We start from the raw sequence: 17,466 nt of genomic DNA, 5'->3' as shown, positions 1-17,466 counted from the left end.
TCAGTGGGAAAGAAGAATAGATTAGGAAAGAGAAGGGAGACTGGGGGTGGGGGAGGCTGAGGATGATGAAGTGCAAATTCATAGCTGATTCACCAAAATCCCCAAATTAAACTGGATACAGCCAAAGAACTGCCGTAGAAGCAAAGGCAGATGGCCAGATGGCAATGGGAAGGAAAAAGAAAGTTCATGAGCAAAGATTTGCTCATTGAAATTGTAAACTGAAAAGTCTACAGCAGAATCAAAACTGGGAGGGGCTTCTGAGGAAAGCAGGAGGGGCTTCTGATAACAACAGAAATATGGGTATTAACAATGAGGTCTCCCATGTGGGATACCTAGGGCTGCCACATGACCAACAACCTCTGCTTTGGACTGAAGCACAATCCTAAAAGGACAAGTATTAATTCATCTTTATGAAATCTGAAGGAGACGGGAGTTTCAAGTTTATGAGCGAGGGCTTCATGTGAGGAGATTCCGACTCACTGTGTATGTTGAGAGGTTGGGGATGTGGCTGGGGGGTTAGGGATGAGCATGTCTCATCCTGCTCAGATGAGCAGCCTGAGCATGTCTAGGGTTCTCGGGCTGGGTAGATGGATGAATACATAGATAGATAGATACATGGATAGTTGCAGAGGTAAAATGACCAAGCTAAAGATAGACACACATAAGCAAACACAGAAGTAAAATTTGCAGCTATTTAATAAGAAACAAAGGATAAATGGGGTTTCCATAGTTTGACAAGAATCTTTAACTTAAGAATGTGCATAAATGAGTAACTTTTCCCTGGTTATTAACAGAGCATCAAGTTACTTTCCTTTTTCATGTGTGTTGATGCCAAGACCGTAGGGGATTGCTTCTGAAGAAAATATCTGTGAGAGAAAATGCCTGTTATTTGAGAATGTGTCCTAGTAATAACCACAGCTTTATTATTATTATTATTATTATTATTATTATTATTATTTCAAATATGCAGTTTTATTTTCCTAACAGTACTAAGGAAACACAATGCTCTTTTGAAGTATCATAATTGCAGGGAGCCCTAGTGCATTCTTGGTCTGAATGCAAACGGGTGCAGCCAATATGGAAAACAGCATGGAGGCTCTTCACAAAATTTAAAAATGGAACTACATTCAGATGGCCAACAGACACATAAAAAGATGCTCAGCATCACTGATCGTCAGGGAAATACAAGTCAAATCCATAATGTAGTATCATCTCATGCCTGTTGAATGGCTAAAATCAACAACACAAGAAACAACAGGTATTGGTGAGGACGTGGAGAGGAAGGAACCATGTGCACCATGGAGAATGCAAACTGGTGTAACCACTGTGGAAAACAGTACACAGATTCCCCAAAAAGTTAAAAATAGAACTACCCTAAGATCCAACAATTGCACTACTGGATATTTACCCAAAAAACACAAAAATACTAATTCAAAGGGATACGTGCACCCTGATGTTTATAGCGGCATTATCTATAATGGCCAAATTATGGAGAAAGCCCAAGTGTCTATCGACTGATGAATGGATAAAAAAGATGTCTCTCACACACACACACCACACACACACACACACACACACACAATATGGAATAGTCCTCAGCCATAAAAAAAGAATGAAATCTTGCCATTTGCAACGATACAGATAGAGCTCGAGAGTATCATGCTAAGGAAGTAAGTCAGAGAAAGACAAGTACTATGTGATTGCACTCATGTGTGGAATTTAAGAAACAAAGCAAACACAGAGAAAAGAAAAAGGGGAAGGCATCCTAAGAAACAGACCCTTAACTATAGAGAACAAACTGAGGATTACCAGAGGGGAGGTGGGTGGGGGGATGGGTGAAATAGGTGGCGGGGGTTAAGGAGCGCACTTGCTGTGATGAGCCCTGGGTGATGTGTGGAAATGCTGAATCACTAAATTCCACCCCTGAAAGTAATCTTACACTGTATGTTAACTAACTGGAATTTAATAAAAACTTTAAAAGAAAATGGAACTACCCTATGATCCAGCAATTCTACTTCTGGGTATACATCCCAAAGAAATTGAGCTCAGGATCCCACCCGGGGATCTCATTGCAGCAGTACTTACAATCGCCAAGATACGGAAACATTTTTTTTCTTCTTTTTTCTTCACAAATCTTTCCTCTTTAATTCTTTTTTTTTTTTTTTTATTTTCAGCGTAACAGTATTCATTGTTTTTGCACCACACCCAGTGCTCCATGCAATCCGTGCCCTCCTTAATACCCACCACCTGGCTCCCCCGACCTCCCACCCCCTGCCCCTTCAAACCCCTCAGATTGTTTTTCAGAGTCCATAGTCTCTCATGGTTCACCTCCCCTTCCAATTTACCCCAACCCCCTCCTCTCTAACACCGCTTGTCCTCCATGCTATTTGTTATGCTCCACAAATAAGTGAAACCATATGATGATTGACTCTCTCTGCTTGACTTATTTGATATGGGAACATTTTAATTGTCCATCAATAGATGAATTGATTAAGAAGATACAGTGTGTGTGTGTGTATACATATATATATATGCACAGACATATACACATATATATGTATATATGCACAGACACATACCCATATATACATATACACTGTGGAATCTGAAAAAGACAAACTCAGACAAACAGTAGAGTGGTGATTACCAAGGTTTGGGGAGAGGGGAAATTGAGGAGATTTGGGTCACAGGGTAAAAACTTCCAGTTATGAGATTAACAAGTTTGGGATCTAATGTGCAGCATGGTGATCATAGCTAATAAAAATGTATCCTTTATTTGAATGTTACTGAGAATAGATCTGAAATGCTCTCACCACAAAAAAGAAATAGTGACTATGTGATGGGATGGAAGTCATAGCTATTATGGTGGGAATCATTTTACAACTTAGAAATGTATCAAAGTGGGGGCGCCTGGGTGGCTCAGTGGGTTAAGCCGCTGCCTTCGGCTCAGGTCATGATCTCAGGGTCCTGGGATCGAGTCCCGCATCGGGCTCTCTGCTCAGCAGGGAGCCTGCTTCCCTCTCTCTCTCTCTCTGGCTGCCTCTTTGTCTACTTGTGATTTCTCTCTGTCAAATTAATAAATAAAATCTTAAAAAAAAAAAAAGAAAGGTATCAAAGCCATAGTTGTACACATTACACTTATACAAGGTTACTTGCCCATCATATCTCAATAAAGCTGGAGGAAAAAAATATTGTATCATAATGGCCACTGTACCCAATTAGCTACAAATATGCCAAGCACCCAGGAGTGCTGAGAGCACAGGAACCCAAAGCTGATTTAGGAGGATGGGGCTACCTGCGGGAGTGAGTGTGGTGTGAAGGACACAGGGCACTATAGGAGACAACCCAATTTCTAATCTCATTCCTTCCCTGAACTTGTTGGGTGATCAAGGCCCAAAGTCTCATGTGCAGAATGGTGTGGCAAGCTAGATGTTTGGCGAGGTCTCTTGAAGCACCATCATTATCAAGTCCTGTGAGTTCAACTTCAAATGTCAATGCCACTTGCAGCTCCAGAGGGCTGTTTAGGAGTTCGTCAGTTTTTAGTTAGGTATGAATGATGACCTTTCAGTTCTTTCATTTCTAGTGAACCAGTGGTTTGAGATTTTTACTCTTCAACCACATGACTTTGTGCACGCTGCACAATCTATACCGCAGTGGAAAGATGGAAGGAAAGAAGGAAGCGAGAAAGAGGAGGGGAATTTAGTGACTATTATTTTTGCCCTTTCAGTCTCTTATTTTACTCCCATTTTATGCAAAATGATCTTGTACCCCTTAGAATAAAGACCTTCGGGTTGATGAGTTCAATTCATAAATATTTTCAATTTACCCCCGAAAGAACATGGCAATTGTTAACAGCCGTCTCCTCCTTCACGTGTTTCTAGATTCGGAAAGAAGAAAGATGACAGGGGTGGCAAGACTGAGCAGAAGGGCTCTCTGAAGCATGGAGCCCTGACGGGAGAAGAGCGGGAAAAAATGAAAGAACGTGAAAGGTGAGCAGAAATGCTGAGCTCCTTGTTTTGTTTGGGTCCATGACCTGTGCTTAATTGGGTTGTTGCATCCATCAACTGGACAAATTTTATTTTAAGAAGCATAGAGTTTGATACAGAAGGAAAGGTACCTGATGTAAAAAGGAACCTGCCTTTCTAAGGAATTTTTATTATATTTGGAAAAGAAATTAGCTTTAGATTTTTATTATATCAGCACTTATAATTCCAAAATATACTACTCCAGTTTTGACTCTATCAGTGTATATTTTCCCTATGGTTTAAACGATGAGGTTTTTTTTTTTTTTTTTAAACAAAAAGGTCATTTTGATATTGATGTTTAGAACTATCAAATTTCCCATAGTCTGTTCCTAATTTCTGTCAAGCTGTTGTATGCCTTCTTAATTTTATTCCGCTAAATCCATTGGGGGGGGGTGTAATTTGAGAAGTACATGTCCTTCATTTTTAAAAAAGCCAGTGTCTTTTATTAGCCTATCAGCAAGTTGCAAAGTGTGTCGCCCATCTGTTAAAGGGCTGGTTTCGTTTACTGAAATAATGACAGTTTTCAAGGGCTGAATTCTTCTGTTTGAGGAGCTCCGTGTTCCATTTGGACAAGAGGCCCTTCACTTATCTTTGAGGTTAACTCTGGCACTTATTCCAGGTCGACGTGTAAATGTCTGGTTTTGAAACATGTAATTGAATATTCATTTTTCTCCTGAAAGTTCTTCACCTTCACAACGAAATGGAACTTGGAGAAAGACTGAGATTGTGACAAAACTAGCATATAATTTTAAGTACTTGATTCTGACTTCACCATGCATGAAGTCACATTTGTCCAACTTGTCACTCGCTCATTAGTGACAATAGTCCTTGTAGTTTTTGGACTCCATTCTTGCACTCATTTTAATACTCTAGTAATGTGTACTAAGAAAATCATACTCATTCACTCTGTTTTCTAGAAAAGAACAGGCTGAGTATCTACTGTTAAACTTTGATTCTTGTCTTGGCAGTCTTTTCTGATCCAGAAGGCTAACTTTATCCACAGCAAGGCAAGAAACCCTATTTAGTTTTTTCTCCCTTTAAAGAGGTTGATAAGCATTCAGTTCCAGGGTCAGAGGAGCAGTTAAAAGGAAATCAAGGGAGTGATATTGTTGACTATTTATCTGACAGAGCTGCCTCCGAAACAGGGAAGATGATTCTCTACCATAGCCCATGATTCAGTGATCCTGTAATGTAAAATATAATTCAGGCAAAGATTTTAATGCATATATTGGCAAACACATCAATGTGCTGAGTCCACATTATAGATCCTGCTCCCCTGACCTCACTTACAGAGGTACCACATCCTTGCCTCGTCTTCAGGAACCTGGGATGTTTGCTGGAAGGCAGACTTCACGTTTTTTTTTTTTTTTTTGTAGCTCACTACTTGCTTGGGGTTGGGAGGCTTTACTCTTAGTAGCTAGGGAACTGTGGGCCTGCTAGAAAATTGATAACCCATAAAATAAGGTGGGTTGTCTTTAAGCAAGAGTTCATTTCCTTTCTGGTGTTGCCTTAAGGAAGCAGGTGCCTGAGGGAGTTTTGTTCTTAAAAGCAGGGCTATAAATTCACCTCAGCTGGCTATATAGGCATCAGGTCCAATTTTCTTAAAATATGTCTGGTCCGCATATTGAAAGAACTGTACTATTAGCCTCCACTTAGGCCACTTCCCACACATGAACACATAAAACACATCTGAGATGGGTCTCTCAGAGACAACAGTGTCTCAATCATGTGAGAGGGGAAGAAACTGGAGGAGTTGATTTTATGGTTGGGTGCTATAGAATTAATGACCAAGAGCATTTCAGCAGCTCACGAGTGGAGGGCCACAGAGGGTAGAGGTGGAGGCTCAACATTTGGCATTCCTCTCAACCCTAGAGTCCTATTTCTTGACTCTCCATCATCTGTAGGAAACCAACTCACAACTCTGAAAGAACTCAGTGAGTGTATTGCTCTTCATGATGTGGCCATGGAAAAAATTAGAATAAAAAAAGAAACAGTTATAAATTATCAGCTTGTGAGAAGAATTTGGGGAGCTGGTTGTTAAACCACTGGTAGCTTGACATTGGTCACCCACCATAGAAATTGGCAAATGCAACAAGTTGGGTTTGTTTTTTCAAAAACAAACCCAACTTGTTGCAGTTAATCAACATACCACAGGGGGTTTACACCAACTCTATTTAGTGTATAATCAGGAAGAAATGATCTAAAATTTAAAGGCTAAATAAGAAAGATTCATCCAAATCATCCAGACCACCAGCATCAAAATGAGTCGCGTGGAGAGCTTGTTAAAAATAAAAAACCTTGGGTCCCACAACAGATTTGCAGAATCAGAATTTTGCGATTTGGAACCCAGAAAACTGTATTTAATAGGCAAGCCCCTAATTCTTCAGTACCCTAAAGTCTAAGAACCTTGACCTGAAGAAGATTTGGTTGGAATATTAAACTATGAAAAATGACACACAGATTTTTTTTTCCCAAGAGGTTTGGATAAGCCAGTCTAAAAATACTGTCATTTTTCTCATGTGCCTTTTCTGAAGCATCCTACCTCACTGGCATACTTTTTTTGCCAACAAGAGAAAAACCCTTGCCAGTGCTTACTCATCTAAGAGAATTTGGACTGCTTACCCAGTACCACCCAGGAACACAAAACTTAGGAACACAGTAAGTTCATTAAGAAAATTTTGGAGACATAAAAAACAAAAAGAAAACTAACATGATCATGCATAATTCCATAACAATTATTAATATTCTTGTGATATTTTTACTATGTATATATTTTCTTTGAAACTTAATACCCATGCTGCATATATAATGTCTCATTTTTTCCCGTGACATTATATCATGAGCATTTCCCATTGTCAAAAAAGTTTTGAAAATATGCCATTTAGATGACTGTCTAATATTCTGTGAGATCAATATACCATTACTTATTTATCATCTATTGTCAAACATTTAGTCTGTTTCCATTTTTCACTCTTCCAAGTAATACTTTGATAAGCATCCAGATATAAAAGTCCTTATGGATGATTTCTTAAATCATATAGTTCCTTTTTCAAGGTTCAATTTCTTGTAACTATTTTACCCAAGGATTAATTTAAACTCAACTCTAAATTTTAGAATTATATAATCCCTCTTCATTCCTCTCATTATCTGTTGTATGATTTCCTTGTCTCATTTTAATGTACTTACATATTTAATTCTAGGTAAGGAATTATTTTGGTGCTGTATATGAATAATCTGTTCATGGCTATAGATATGAAAAGGTAAAAAGAGGTAGACTGAATTATAAGATTAAATTGGAGGAATTTGGAGTCTAGAACAGTGGCTCTCAGGGAGGGACAATTTTGCTCCCAGAGAAGCATTTGGCTGTATCTGGAGACATCTTTGATTGTCACAACTTTGAAGGAGGAACAGGCATGGGAAAGGAATGGCCAGGTGCTAGGTAGAGGCCAGAAATGCAGCGACACCATCTACAATGCACAAGACAGTCCTGGCCCCTGATAATGAGTCATCTCGCTCAAACCACCAATAGTGTGTAGGCTGAAAGACTCCTGTTCTAACCTCTGGACTTCACCACAAGTAAGGGTACTCTCCTGGACGTGAGAAGCCCCTTGTCTCATGATATCTTGTGGACAACACAGAGAAATGTATATCAGATGGCGTAGCTCTCGAAGGATTATTGGTTATTCAAGAAACTGTACCCGAAGCTTGCTAATGAATAGTCCATCAATATAAACTTGCAAGAAAAAAGGTTTTCTTCAAAATGTGTTTTTAACTTGGGCCTGCTGAGCACAGAGTGCTGTTGATCAGATTGTGAATGCCAAAAAGCTACAGGGGTTGATAATGTGTTGATGACAGAATCATCTGGAACAATGGACTGAATCAAACATAAAGAAACTTAATGGGAATAAACGTCAAGTCTTGATTTTAGGTCCAAAACTGAACTGTACAAACACAGGATGTGGAAGGTTTGACTTAATACCAAATATATGAAAAAACTGCCTGATGGTTTTAGTTGAGGGTAAGTTTAGCATGAGTCAACATGAGGATGTGTCTGCCAAAAACTTAATCCAGTCCTAGGCTACATTACTGGAAATTCATGTGCAAAATGAAGGAAGAAACAAAAATTTCTGCTTCACACTACTCGGATCATGCTTGGAATATCCCATTGCCTCTCTCACATACACAGAATAGCAGCCACTAAATCATGTCTTCTGAAAAATGTTGAAGGACCTGGAAATGCATAGTCTGCAGAGGTAAGATTTAGTCGATTTCACATGATCAAAGAACTTTCACATAAAAGAGGAATCAAATGCATTTTATACCATTTATTCTTTCTCACTTTCTCTCTTCTTACTCATTTATTTTCTTGAAGATGCTAATGGGGAGTCATTTTAAGAGAGGTAGCCTTCAGCTTCATAGAAGGGAAAACATTCTAACAATTAAAGTGTCATTAGAGTGAGTTTGTTGAGACTGAAAAATGTCTAATAAGGAGCTGATGATTACAGTGAGAAAGGATTAGTGGATCAGGAAAGTATTGGACTAGATCAGAATTTCATCGCCTTCGGTCACTGATATATTACCTTCATTGTTTTACTTATATTTATATATTCAGGTAGGCAAAATATTATATAGATGCAAAGCCACATAAGTTAGTGGGATTATCTACATTTACCCACATACCACGTAAAATCGTGTTGTGTGTCATTAGTGCTCCATTTGTCCTTAGGTGATCTCTATGATTTTTCCCAGATCTCAAGGTCGGAGAAATAAATATATTCAAGTATAGAAATATTTACGTTGACCTGCTTGGAGAGGCCTTTCTTGAACTTGCCATAGCATTGGTTCATGCAGTGTATGCACTATTCTTATCTGGGTGGAGAAGCCCAAGTTTCTTGCTCAAAATTGCATGCAAGGCTTTTCTTAATCTCATATTTGATTTCCTGAGCTGAGCATGTGTCCTCTCCTGACACAAGTCAAACAGCCCATTGCAGGAAAGCCCTGTTTTAAATAAACTCATCATTTTGTTCATGCTTCAGTGAAATTGGCCATAATAAAGCGTTAGTTCCAAATGCCTATATCTATTGCTAGAAGGATGAATCCAATATTATATTCAAAGATTATTTCCCCTAGAATTTTTTAATCAAGCTAAATTAAATTAACATTTTCCAAACATTCTGATTATATAAATTAGTATGGTGAGCTGAAAGCAAGAGATTGTCTTAACAAATCAGCAAATGTATTTTTGCTGTTTAATTCTAAGACTCTAGCTCATGTGCGTAACCGTCTCCGAAGTGTGAAGTTAACCAGATTCTTGTACCTACGATGAACCTAATTGTGTGCCTGTTGTACTCGTATCGTTAATAACCTTCTCAGAAGTCAGGTGGAGATTGGTTAAAGAAAAATACGTGTCCCCCTCATTTATTTAGGGCAGTTGTCCTGGGGAAAACGTCTCCATGGACACCAAAAGGCTGTCTGCCATAAAAGTCCTGTATTACTGACCCTGAAATGAAATTTTGCTACAAGACACTTCTTCCTAAAATGGCGGTGGGTGGGTGTGGTTCAGTGACACCCCAGTTTGTGCCTTAAGATCTCGTTTTACTCTTAGGCCATGCCAGAGTTTATTCTGCAATGGAGCTCATTTGCAGTGTGAATGAAACGTTTTTGTAGATCTTACTAGAATCTTAGCAGGATAAAGGAGATGAGGGGCAAAGAGGCAGCCTCCCCAGCTACAGGACTGAAAAGCATGAAAACATATGGCTCTTGTTTTCGACCACTGGACTGCGTGGAATGCCGAAGTGAGAGTGAGGCTGAGATTTAGGCAAGCTGATCGGTTTCAGCGTCTGACTTGAGGGTTCTTCGTTTTCTTTGCTTCAGGAAGCCTTCCAAGAGCTGCAGAGGCTTCTCCCTTGCCTTATCAGCCGAGCTGCTTGTGGCCTGTTCCCTTAGTTTAAATCAATACATGTGTTTTTGATATTTGGCAAACCAAGATTTAATTATGCAGCTGCAAGTTCCCCACATAAACGAAATTCATCTCAGAGAAATAAAAACATTCAGAAACCATTTATAGTTTCAGAATACAAGTGGGTGAAAATCTATTCCCAACCTCTCAGCATTTTATTTAATTATGGGAGATTTTTATGTTCCTGGAAATTGAAATGAAAACCAGAATAAGGCTAGAGTTTGTCCAGCATGTGTTCATCCTGAGAAATGAAGATGCTTACTATAGCCTAAGAAGGGAAAGGGGAGTAGGTTCCAAATTAATATTTTAGCCGTACCCTACGTAAATAGGGCATTCCCAAAGACATAGAACAACAAATGAATTGATGGGATTGTCATTATCCTATCCTAAAAAGAGTGCATATTTTATTAAGGAACCAGAAGGTTGTTTTCTTTAATTTGCCAAGAGACTCTCTATAATTAATTATTTACTGAACTTAAACTTTGGCACTATTTAAACTGTTGAAAACACCCATGTTTTGGCATGATTACATACAAATGATTAATTCAGCATGGTTTTACTCCTCGCTGAATATCCCTGTCTTTTGCAGTAGAATTCGCTGGGTCCTGTGGTGTGGGCAAAATAAAATGTTGGAATGGTTCCCGGTCTTAATAGTCCCAATTTATTATTACCACTGAACCCTCGTCAGATCATGGACTGGATTAGATCCCAGTTTTTCAAAATGCCCCAATTTATGGCTCCCTTAGAATCCTGATAAAAATGTGTATTTGAATGAAGCTTCGGTTGACTAAAAAGAGATCCAGTTAATTACTTTTAGAATCTTATTAGATCATCAGAGCATGGAAGTTACGAAAAATACTACTAGAAGGTTGCTTCCCAGGACAAAGTCATGTTCTCATTTTAGGCTGACAGAAAGAAGCTGTCAGATTTTTGTTTTTCATAGTCCTAATCATCTCAGTGAATGAAAATAAATTTGCTGTATCCCAGTAATTACTATTATTGTTTGTGTTAGGGTAAGGATCATCTCTCTTCCTCGAATAAGAATTAAAAACAGAGAGGTGGCGGGGAGCGGGGAAAGGCACACCTACCACCCTCATTCAGGTTCCAGCTTTCCAAAGTTGCCTTTTATTTAGAGGAACGAGGGAGTAAGACCCAGGGGAGTTGCAGGTGCCTTTAATATCTATACATTTATTTGATCTTTGTAACACTCATCTTCCAGAATGGTTGTGGTCACCGGCAAAATTTGGCACATTACTGTATTCTGATAGACAAGAGATAGGAACACCTACATCCTGATGCCATGCCAGCATTTTTTATGAGCCAAAATCCTTTTATGGAATTTGAATCAATGTTAGAAGTGCTGTATTAGCAACTACTTGTCAGCTGAGCCGGATTAATACGTAAAATGAATCACTTGACTGGCGTGCTTTCCAAGAGTCGTTTAGACCAACTTGTAAGATTAAAGTACACCAGCTCTTTAAAAAGGTGTTTTAAAAGGATACTCTTATATTCAAACACCCTGGAGTGACATATTATATTATTGCATTCAGTTGCGGTGCCGTTGAAATACTTTCAGACAAGGAATTATACTAACCTCCCCACAGTGATTCCATAGAAATGTTTAGAATGCCTATCTGATAAACACTTGGAAAGGAGCTCTAAATTCTGTTGATCTGGATGCTTGGCTTTAATATACACATAAAAATATATTCAACATAATAAAAAAAACCTGGTAATTCACTGGATTTATGCCAATCAGAGATGTAGATATGTTTGATTCAATGGAGCTTACACACCATGGTCGCAGAACTCGAGGAGAGCATTTTCTAGGAGGGGTTTGGTGAGTGTAACTGAGTGGAAGGCCATTTGGGGGCTAGAACTTAGGGTCCCATTTCCATCCTATCAGTTTCACAGAGGCTTTGCAGAACTCACTTTGAGGATGGATTCTTAAAGTCCCTCTTTTTATCACCATGAAAGGAAATGGCAATAATGATACTCTAAGGCCTCAGTGTTATGTGTTTTGTTTGGATAGAATTCTTTTTAATTGCTTCTTTTTCTCAAAGGAAAACAATTGAATAAATAGGAGTTAAGTGAATCCAGACTATTTACCGTGGGTCCATTTGGGGCCAGACAGTGTACAAGTAAAGTTAATTCTCTAAAAGTGCTGTGAAAAATGTGGACAAATTAAACTCATAAATCAAACAGCATTTTCCAGAATTTCTGAAATATCTCATCTTTATTCCTTATTTTGACATACGCTCTGTTGTATCCTGCTTTGGAAAACGTCCATGACAACACAGTGACTCTGGAGCCCAAGATCAGTTATTGTTCACATAAGCTGGCAAACTGTCCATGTAGAAAAGATATTCAACCTGTTATCTTCCAGAATCTGCTTCCCACCCCCCTCACATTTTTTATGTAGAAATCCTAACATAGGCCCGTGATTTACAAACACTAAAGTGTAAACATGCTTTTTCTAAATTTCCTGAGAAATTTGGTTTGATTGGTTGGTTGGTTTTTGTTTGTTTCTTTGACAGAGGGTTTCAACAGGGAGTGATTTTTCCCCCCCCAGGGGCAACTGACAATATCTGAAGGCATTTTAGTTGTTACCCTAGCAGGGAGGTGCCACTGGAATTTGGCGGGTAGAAAACAAGGGTGTTTTCTCGCCTTCCTACAATGCACAGGACAGCCCCCGACAATAAAGAATTTCAGTCAGAAATGTCAGCTGTGCCCCAGTTGAGAAACCATGTTTTAGATCAACAGATAATTAGATAATCTAGTTGTATAGATACAGATAGAAATATGGTGTAGATACTCAGTGTATCTGTGTTGGGCTTGAGGGTGTGTTTTTTAAAACCATTTCTCAAGTGACTGTTATTTATAGCTATGGTGGGGACCCGCTGGCCTAGGTGGTAGCCCAGGGGAGGTGTTGACCAAGTGGAAAGATTATAAGACCCAGGAGTGGGTCTTTAACTGGGTTAAAGGTCTGACTGCATGAACACACTGTCAAGCTACTTAACTGCTTCAAGCCTCTGTGTTCTCCTCTGTTAAATGAGAAGTCTGTCTCTCAGACTCTCGTGAAAAGCAGTATTTATGAAGCGAGCACCTGGTTGACTCCAAGGGCTTAGTGTTATTTTCTGACCAGCTCTGGGGATTCAAGACCCCAGATAATCCTTTTCAGTAACCGTTCGGGGGCCCAGAGCGCTCTGAGGCACACCATCTGTGAAAGTTGCTGAATTGGATACCGTCGTGATGAAGAAGGCCAACTTGAATTCAGACTTTGCCCAGCTGGGACTCATGCCAGATACTTCCATTCAAGAAGCTTCTCCTCATTTCTTATTGATCACCCGTTGGACGTTGCTCCTCAAGCACAGGGAGCTTGGCATGAGATGGCAGCACAGGAACGAGAGAGCGCTGGCTGCAGCTGGGCCTTGGCAGCCATGGAAACAGAGTCAGGACGGAGGGGCATAAATGGCCTGGGTGACTGCCAGCCTCTCCAAGTCCACAGGGCATGTGACTGCAGAGAACACTTGTAACCACAGTTATTACGTCCACAAAACCCTCACATTTGCATTTCTGTGCTATGTCTTCCATTGCAGGGGTGGGGCGTCACTCCGGTCTGCTAATGTTTAGAATCCAGTCTGTGGCAGGAACGGAACAACAGGGCCTCGTTCTTCCCCACCCACTCTCTCCCACCTGCCTGTCCTCGCTCTGTAATTTAATTACTTAATGACTTCACAGTGCATCTGAGTTGACTTCAGATTGATGTCAAAAGGAATCTGACCCCTTTCCCAGGCTCAGACTCCTGCCTCGGTGTGCTTTGTGCCCTTTGTTTGATTTCAGTATTGAGAGTGAAAGAGGTTGAAGTGGTTTGGGCTGTGGCACAAACGTTTGCTTTTCCAAGAGGTCACTTAAAAAGAACCTTAAAACAAAAACACAAAAAACACAGCAGTAATAACAATTGGCAGTTTAGAATAGAAGCTGTAAGCATTCATGTTCTTGGAAGAACTTAACAAACAATAATTTGTGAAATCATGATTTCTTGAAGCAGAGATGATTAAATGTGAAAGGTTGGAGAAAGTGGATTAATAATAATAGCTTTGATCATTCCTCTCTCCAAATCTTTCAATGGCCGTCTATTGCCTATTGCATACAGTCCAAACTCCTTGGCTGATAATCTGAGTTGAGCCTAATTCTCCAATCATCATTTCTGCTCCTGGCCTAGATGATGTGTATCTACTCAGTCACTCTGGAATGTTCACCCTTTTTTTTTTTTTTAAAGATTTTATTTATTTATTTATTTGACATAAAGGGAGAGATCACAAGTAGGCAGAGAGGCAGGCAGAGGGAGAGGCGGGGTGGGGAAGCAGGCTCCCCGCTGAGCAGAGAGCCCGATGCGGGACTCGATCCCAGGACCCTGAAATCATGACCTGAGCCGAGGCAGAGGCTTCACCCACTGAGCCACCCAGGCGCCGCAGTGCTCACTCTTTTTGAGGCGACCAGAGCACTTGCCCACCTCTCTCTGTGTCACTCCTTGGGTTGGTTTCCCTTGTCCTTGTCTCCCCGGCCCCTGCCTCAGTCGCTCCAAATTGATGGAAAGTCAGTGAAACCCCACTTCCTCCGTTACACCTTCTCAAACTACCTGAGTTGGAAGAAAACGGTCCCCCTCAATAACCTGGGTTAAGTTACTTAACTTTGCTAATCTTCAGTTTCATCAATGGCAAAATGGCTATGTAACCATCATAGCATCATATACCATTGTGAAGATGCCGTGAGACACCGAAGTAAAGCATTCAGAGTAGTACCAGGCACAGAGACACTCAATCAATGGTGCACTTTCCATTTTTCTTAGAGACAGGAGCTATTTGAAAGAGAATGAGTATTAATATCAAATAGTATTGGATTTAAAGCATGATTCTTTTCTGTACTAGTGGTGTGACTGTGCATGTTTTGCCAAAACCTTCTGAGCTTCAGGATGCTTATTTGGAAAACCTTTTTAAAAAGGAGAAATAAGGTCTAGCTTCAGAGCTCCTGTGAAATTTACATACGATGAAATACTTAGAGCATCTAGAGCAGTCCTTGGCATGTAGTAGATACCCGTTGCTGTTATTATTACTGCTACTTTGCTGCATTATGTTGTAGATGTTCATGATTACAAACATGCTCTCGCTCTCTTACTAGCTTGTAATTTCCTTGAGTCAAGGACCACATCATAACCGTTGTTCTGTTTCTCTCGGCACCTAATAAATTACGTTTCACAGAGTAGGCATTCAATAAGCAATTGTTGAATAATGGATGAATGAATGAATGTTCTGCGTGATTTTAATTTTATTTTTCACGTGAATAATTACTGGAATGGAACCAACAGGCCGGATAGGCTAAATCAATGGTCAACAAAGCTATATAGTTAGAAAAATAAGGCTTTCCCCTGAGCTATGAAATGGTGTCAAGAAGCAGATCATTTGTAACAGGCAGTAGAACAGTAGAAATGGATCATTGAGGCATAGTGGCCAGCCCATCAGAACTATGAAGACCTGTTTCCCCATCACTGAACCAGATCCTGAGAGACAGGTAAGTAAGTGAAAATTAATGCAATTCATTCATTTCACAAATGGAAATGCTATGGACCTAGACAATTTGTGGGTATTTTAATTGGGCTTTTGTTGCCATTCTTTTCCAGTGGCATAAGTTTAACCAGCTGAACTTATTTTTTTTTTTTTTTTAAGATTCATTTATTTGTAAGAGAGAGAGAAAGAGGGACTGGGGTGGGGGGCAAAGGGAGAGGGAGAAAATCTCAAGCCGACTCCCTGTTGAGCAAGGAGCCCGACGCAGGGCTCTGTCTCATGACCCCAAGATCCTGGCCCCAAGATCACTAACTGAGCCAAAACTAAGAGTCGGATGCTCAGCCAACTGAGCGACCCACTCACCCTTGAAATTATTGTCAAGTACCATTCATTTCAGCCTTCTAAAATGAAAGATTTGCCTTTATAGGAAATACTGCATTTGACTGTATAGGTGAGACACACTGTCCTTGGTTATTCTACAAAGGAGGATCTCTTCTGTGCTGCATGTTGAGCCGATTCAATCAGAATTCACTGTGCAGATTATATTTCGGGGGCAAGCATAAAAAACTGTAATGGAAATGGAGGTTCATGAGAAATGACAAACAGTCATTTGTAATATACCAGATGCCATAGAGCTACTCTCAGGGAGACAGTGTTACTAAAATCCCAGCCCCTAAATAGGAGTCCATATTGTCATTAAATTAGTTCCTTTATCTTATAATTCCTTATTATATACTCTCCTGCAATTTCATGGGGCTTTTTTGTTTGTTTGTTTAGATCCTAACTCTGTTAAGGCACAGCTTATAACTTCAACTTATTTCATTTCTTTACATCTCAGTAAAGAAAAGATATTTAGTAAAGTTGTGAGTTGACTTAAACGTGTAAAATACTATCAGGTATAAAATAAGTTACTTATGTAATTTTAAAAATTGATAAACTCCTTGTAGTCAATGAGAAAAAAATTAGTAAGTATGTATTAAAATACCTTGCCTAAAATCCTCACCTGTTTTTGGAAGTATTGTGCTCTATTTAAAAATTACCCTGATTATAATAATAAGCACCAGGTTTAAAAAATAAAGAACAAGTCAGTAGATAACGAGTTGCTTAGACAAATCGTCTTTTAAAACAATAGTGAACTCTATTATTGACAGTATCAACAGCTAATTAAAAATTCTATTAGTGAAGATGTAAAAGTTGGCACATTTCCAATTCAGATAGACACTAAGGACGTAGACATAATTGATATTTGTTCAATAATCCTAAAATGCTTCACAGTCTCTAATAGAAGCTGTGATGGCCAGAGAAAGTTTCCAGTGCTAAAAAAAATATATATTCCAAACACTTAAAAATATTTAGATCAAATAATGTGCTTTGGAAAAAAGTATGAAGTTTTAGCTGAATGAGCATCAAAGGATATTTCAGTGAATTGACTTTGTTTAAGAAAAAAATCACTGAGTCAAGGAAATACATAGTGTGTAATTCATATGTTTTTAATCTGATCATAGTGGATGTAATGAGAAATTCAAAGGAGGATAATTTGCTAGTTGGACTTTTAAATTTCAGAGCTGCGTTTTGTTAACACTCACATAAGTGAATACATATTTTTAAAAATTCTGCAATAACCATTAAACATTCTGGTTTGGAAAAACAAGATCCCAGCTTTAACAAAATGCTTCAGTAATCTAGTGGGCTGCTTTTGACATCATTAAACCCTAGTTGAATATGTTCCTTCTTTTACACAGATTAAAAATTAGAAGTAGTTTTTCCAGCTTTTAACTGTCAATTCCATTCCTAATCATTGTCGATATAACTCACCAATTTCAAAGGCTGGACAAGGAAGGCCTGACAAAGAAAGGTACTAAATGAAACCAGAACATTTTACAAAATGTTAAGAAATGGGTGGCTCCTAAGGAGGTTT

General features: G+C 39.2%; 1 protein-coding gene across 3 annotated transcripts in view; it reads left to right on the top strand.

Moving 5' to 3' along the window:
• Positions 1–17,466, top strand: part of PARD3B (par-3 family cell polarity regulator beta) — a 1,038,672-nt gene that overhangs the window by 819,597 nt on the left and 201,609 nt on the right. For all 3 annotated transcript variants that reach the window (XM_082689121.1, XM_082689120.1, XM_082689122.1), the window contains one exon: positions 3,882–3,989. In XM_082689121.1, the coding sequence (XP_082545247.1) occupies positions 3,882–3,989 (108 nt within the window). The remainder of the gene's footprint in view (positions 1–3,881; positions 3,990–17,466) is intronic.

The sequence above is a fragment of the Mustela nivalis genome (genome assembly GCF_964662115.1).
Source record: "Mustela nivalis genome assembly, chromosome: 11".
Taxonomy (NCBI): domain Eukaryota; kingdom Metazoa; phylum Chordata; class Mammalia; order Carnivora; family Mustelidae; genus Mustela; species Mustela nivalis.
Note: the sequence above shows the minus strand (reverse complement) of the source record. Positions and strands in the feature narration are given on the sequence as shown.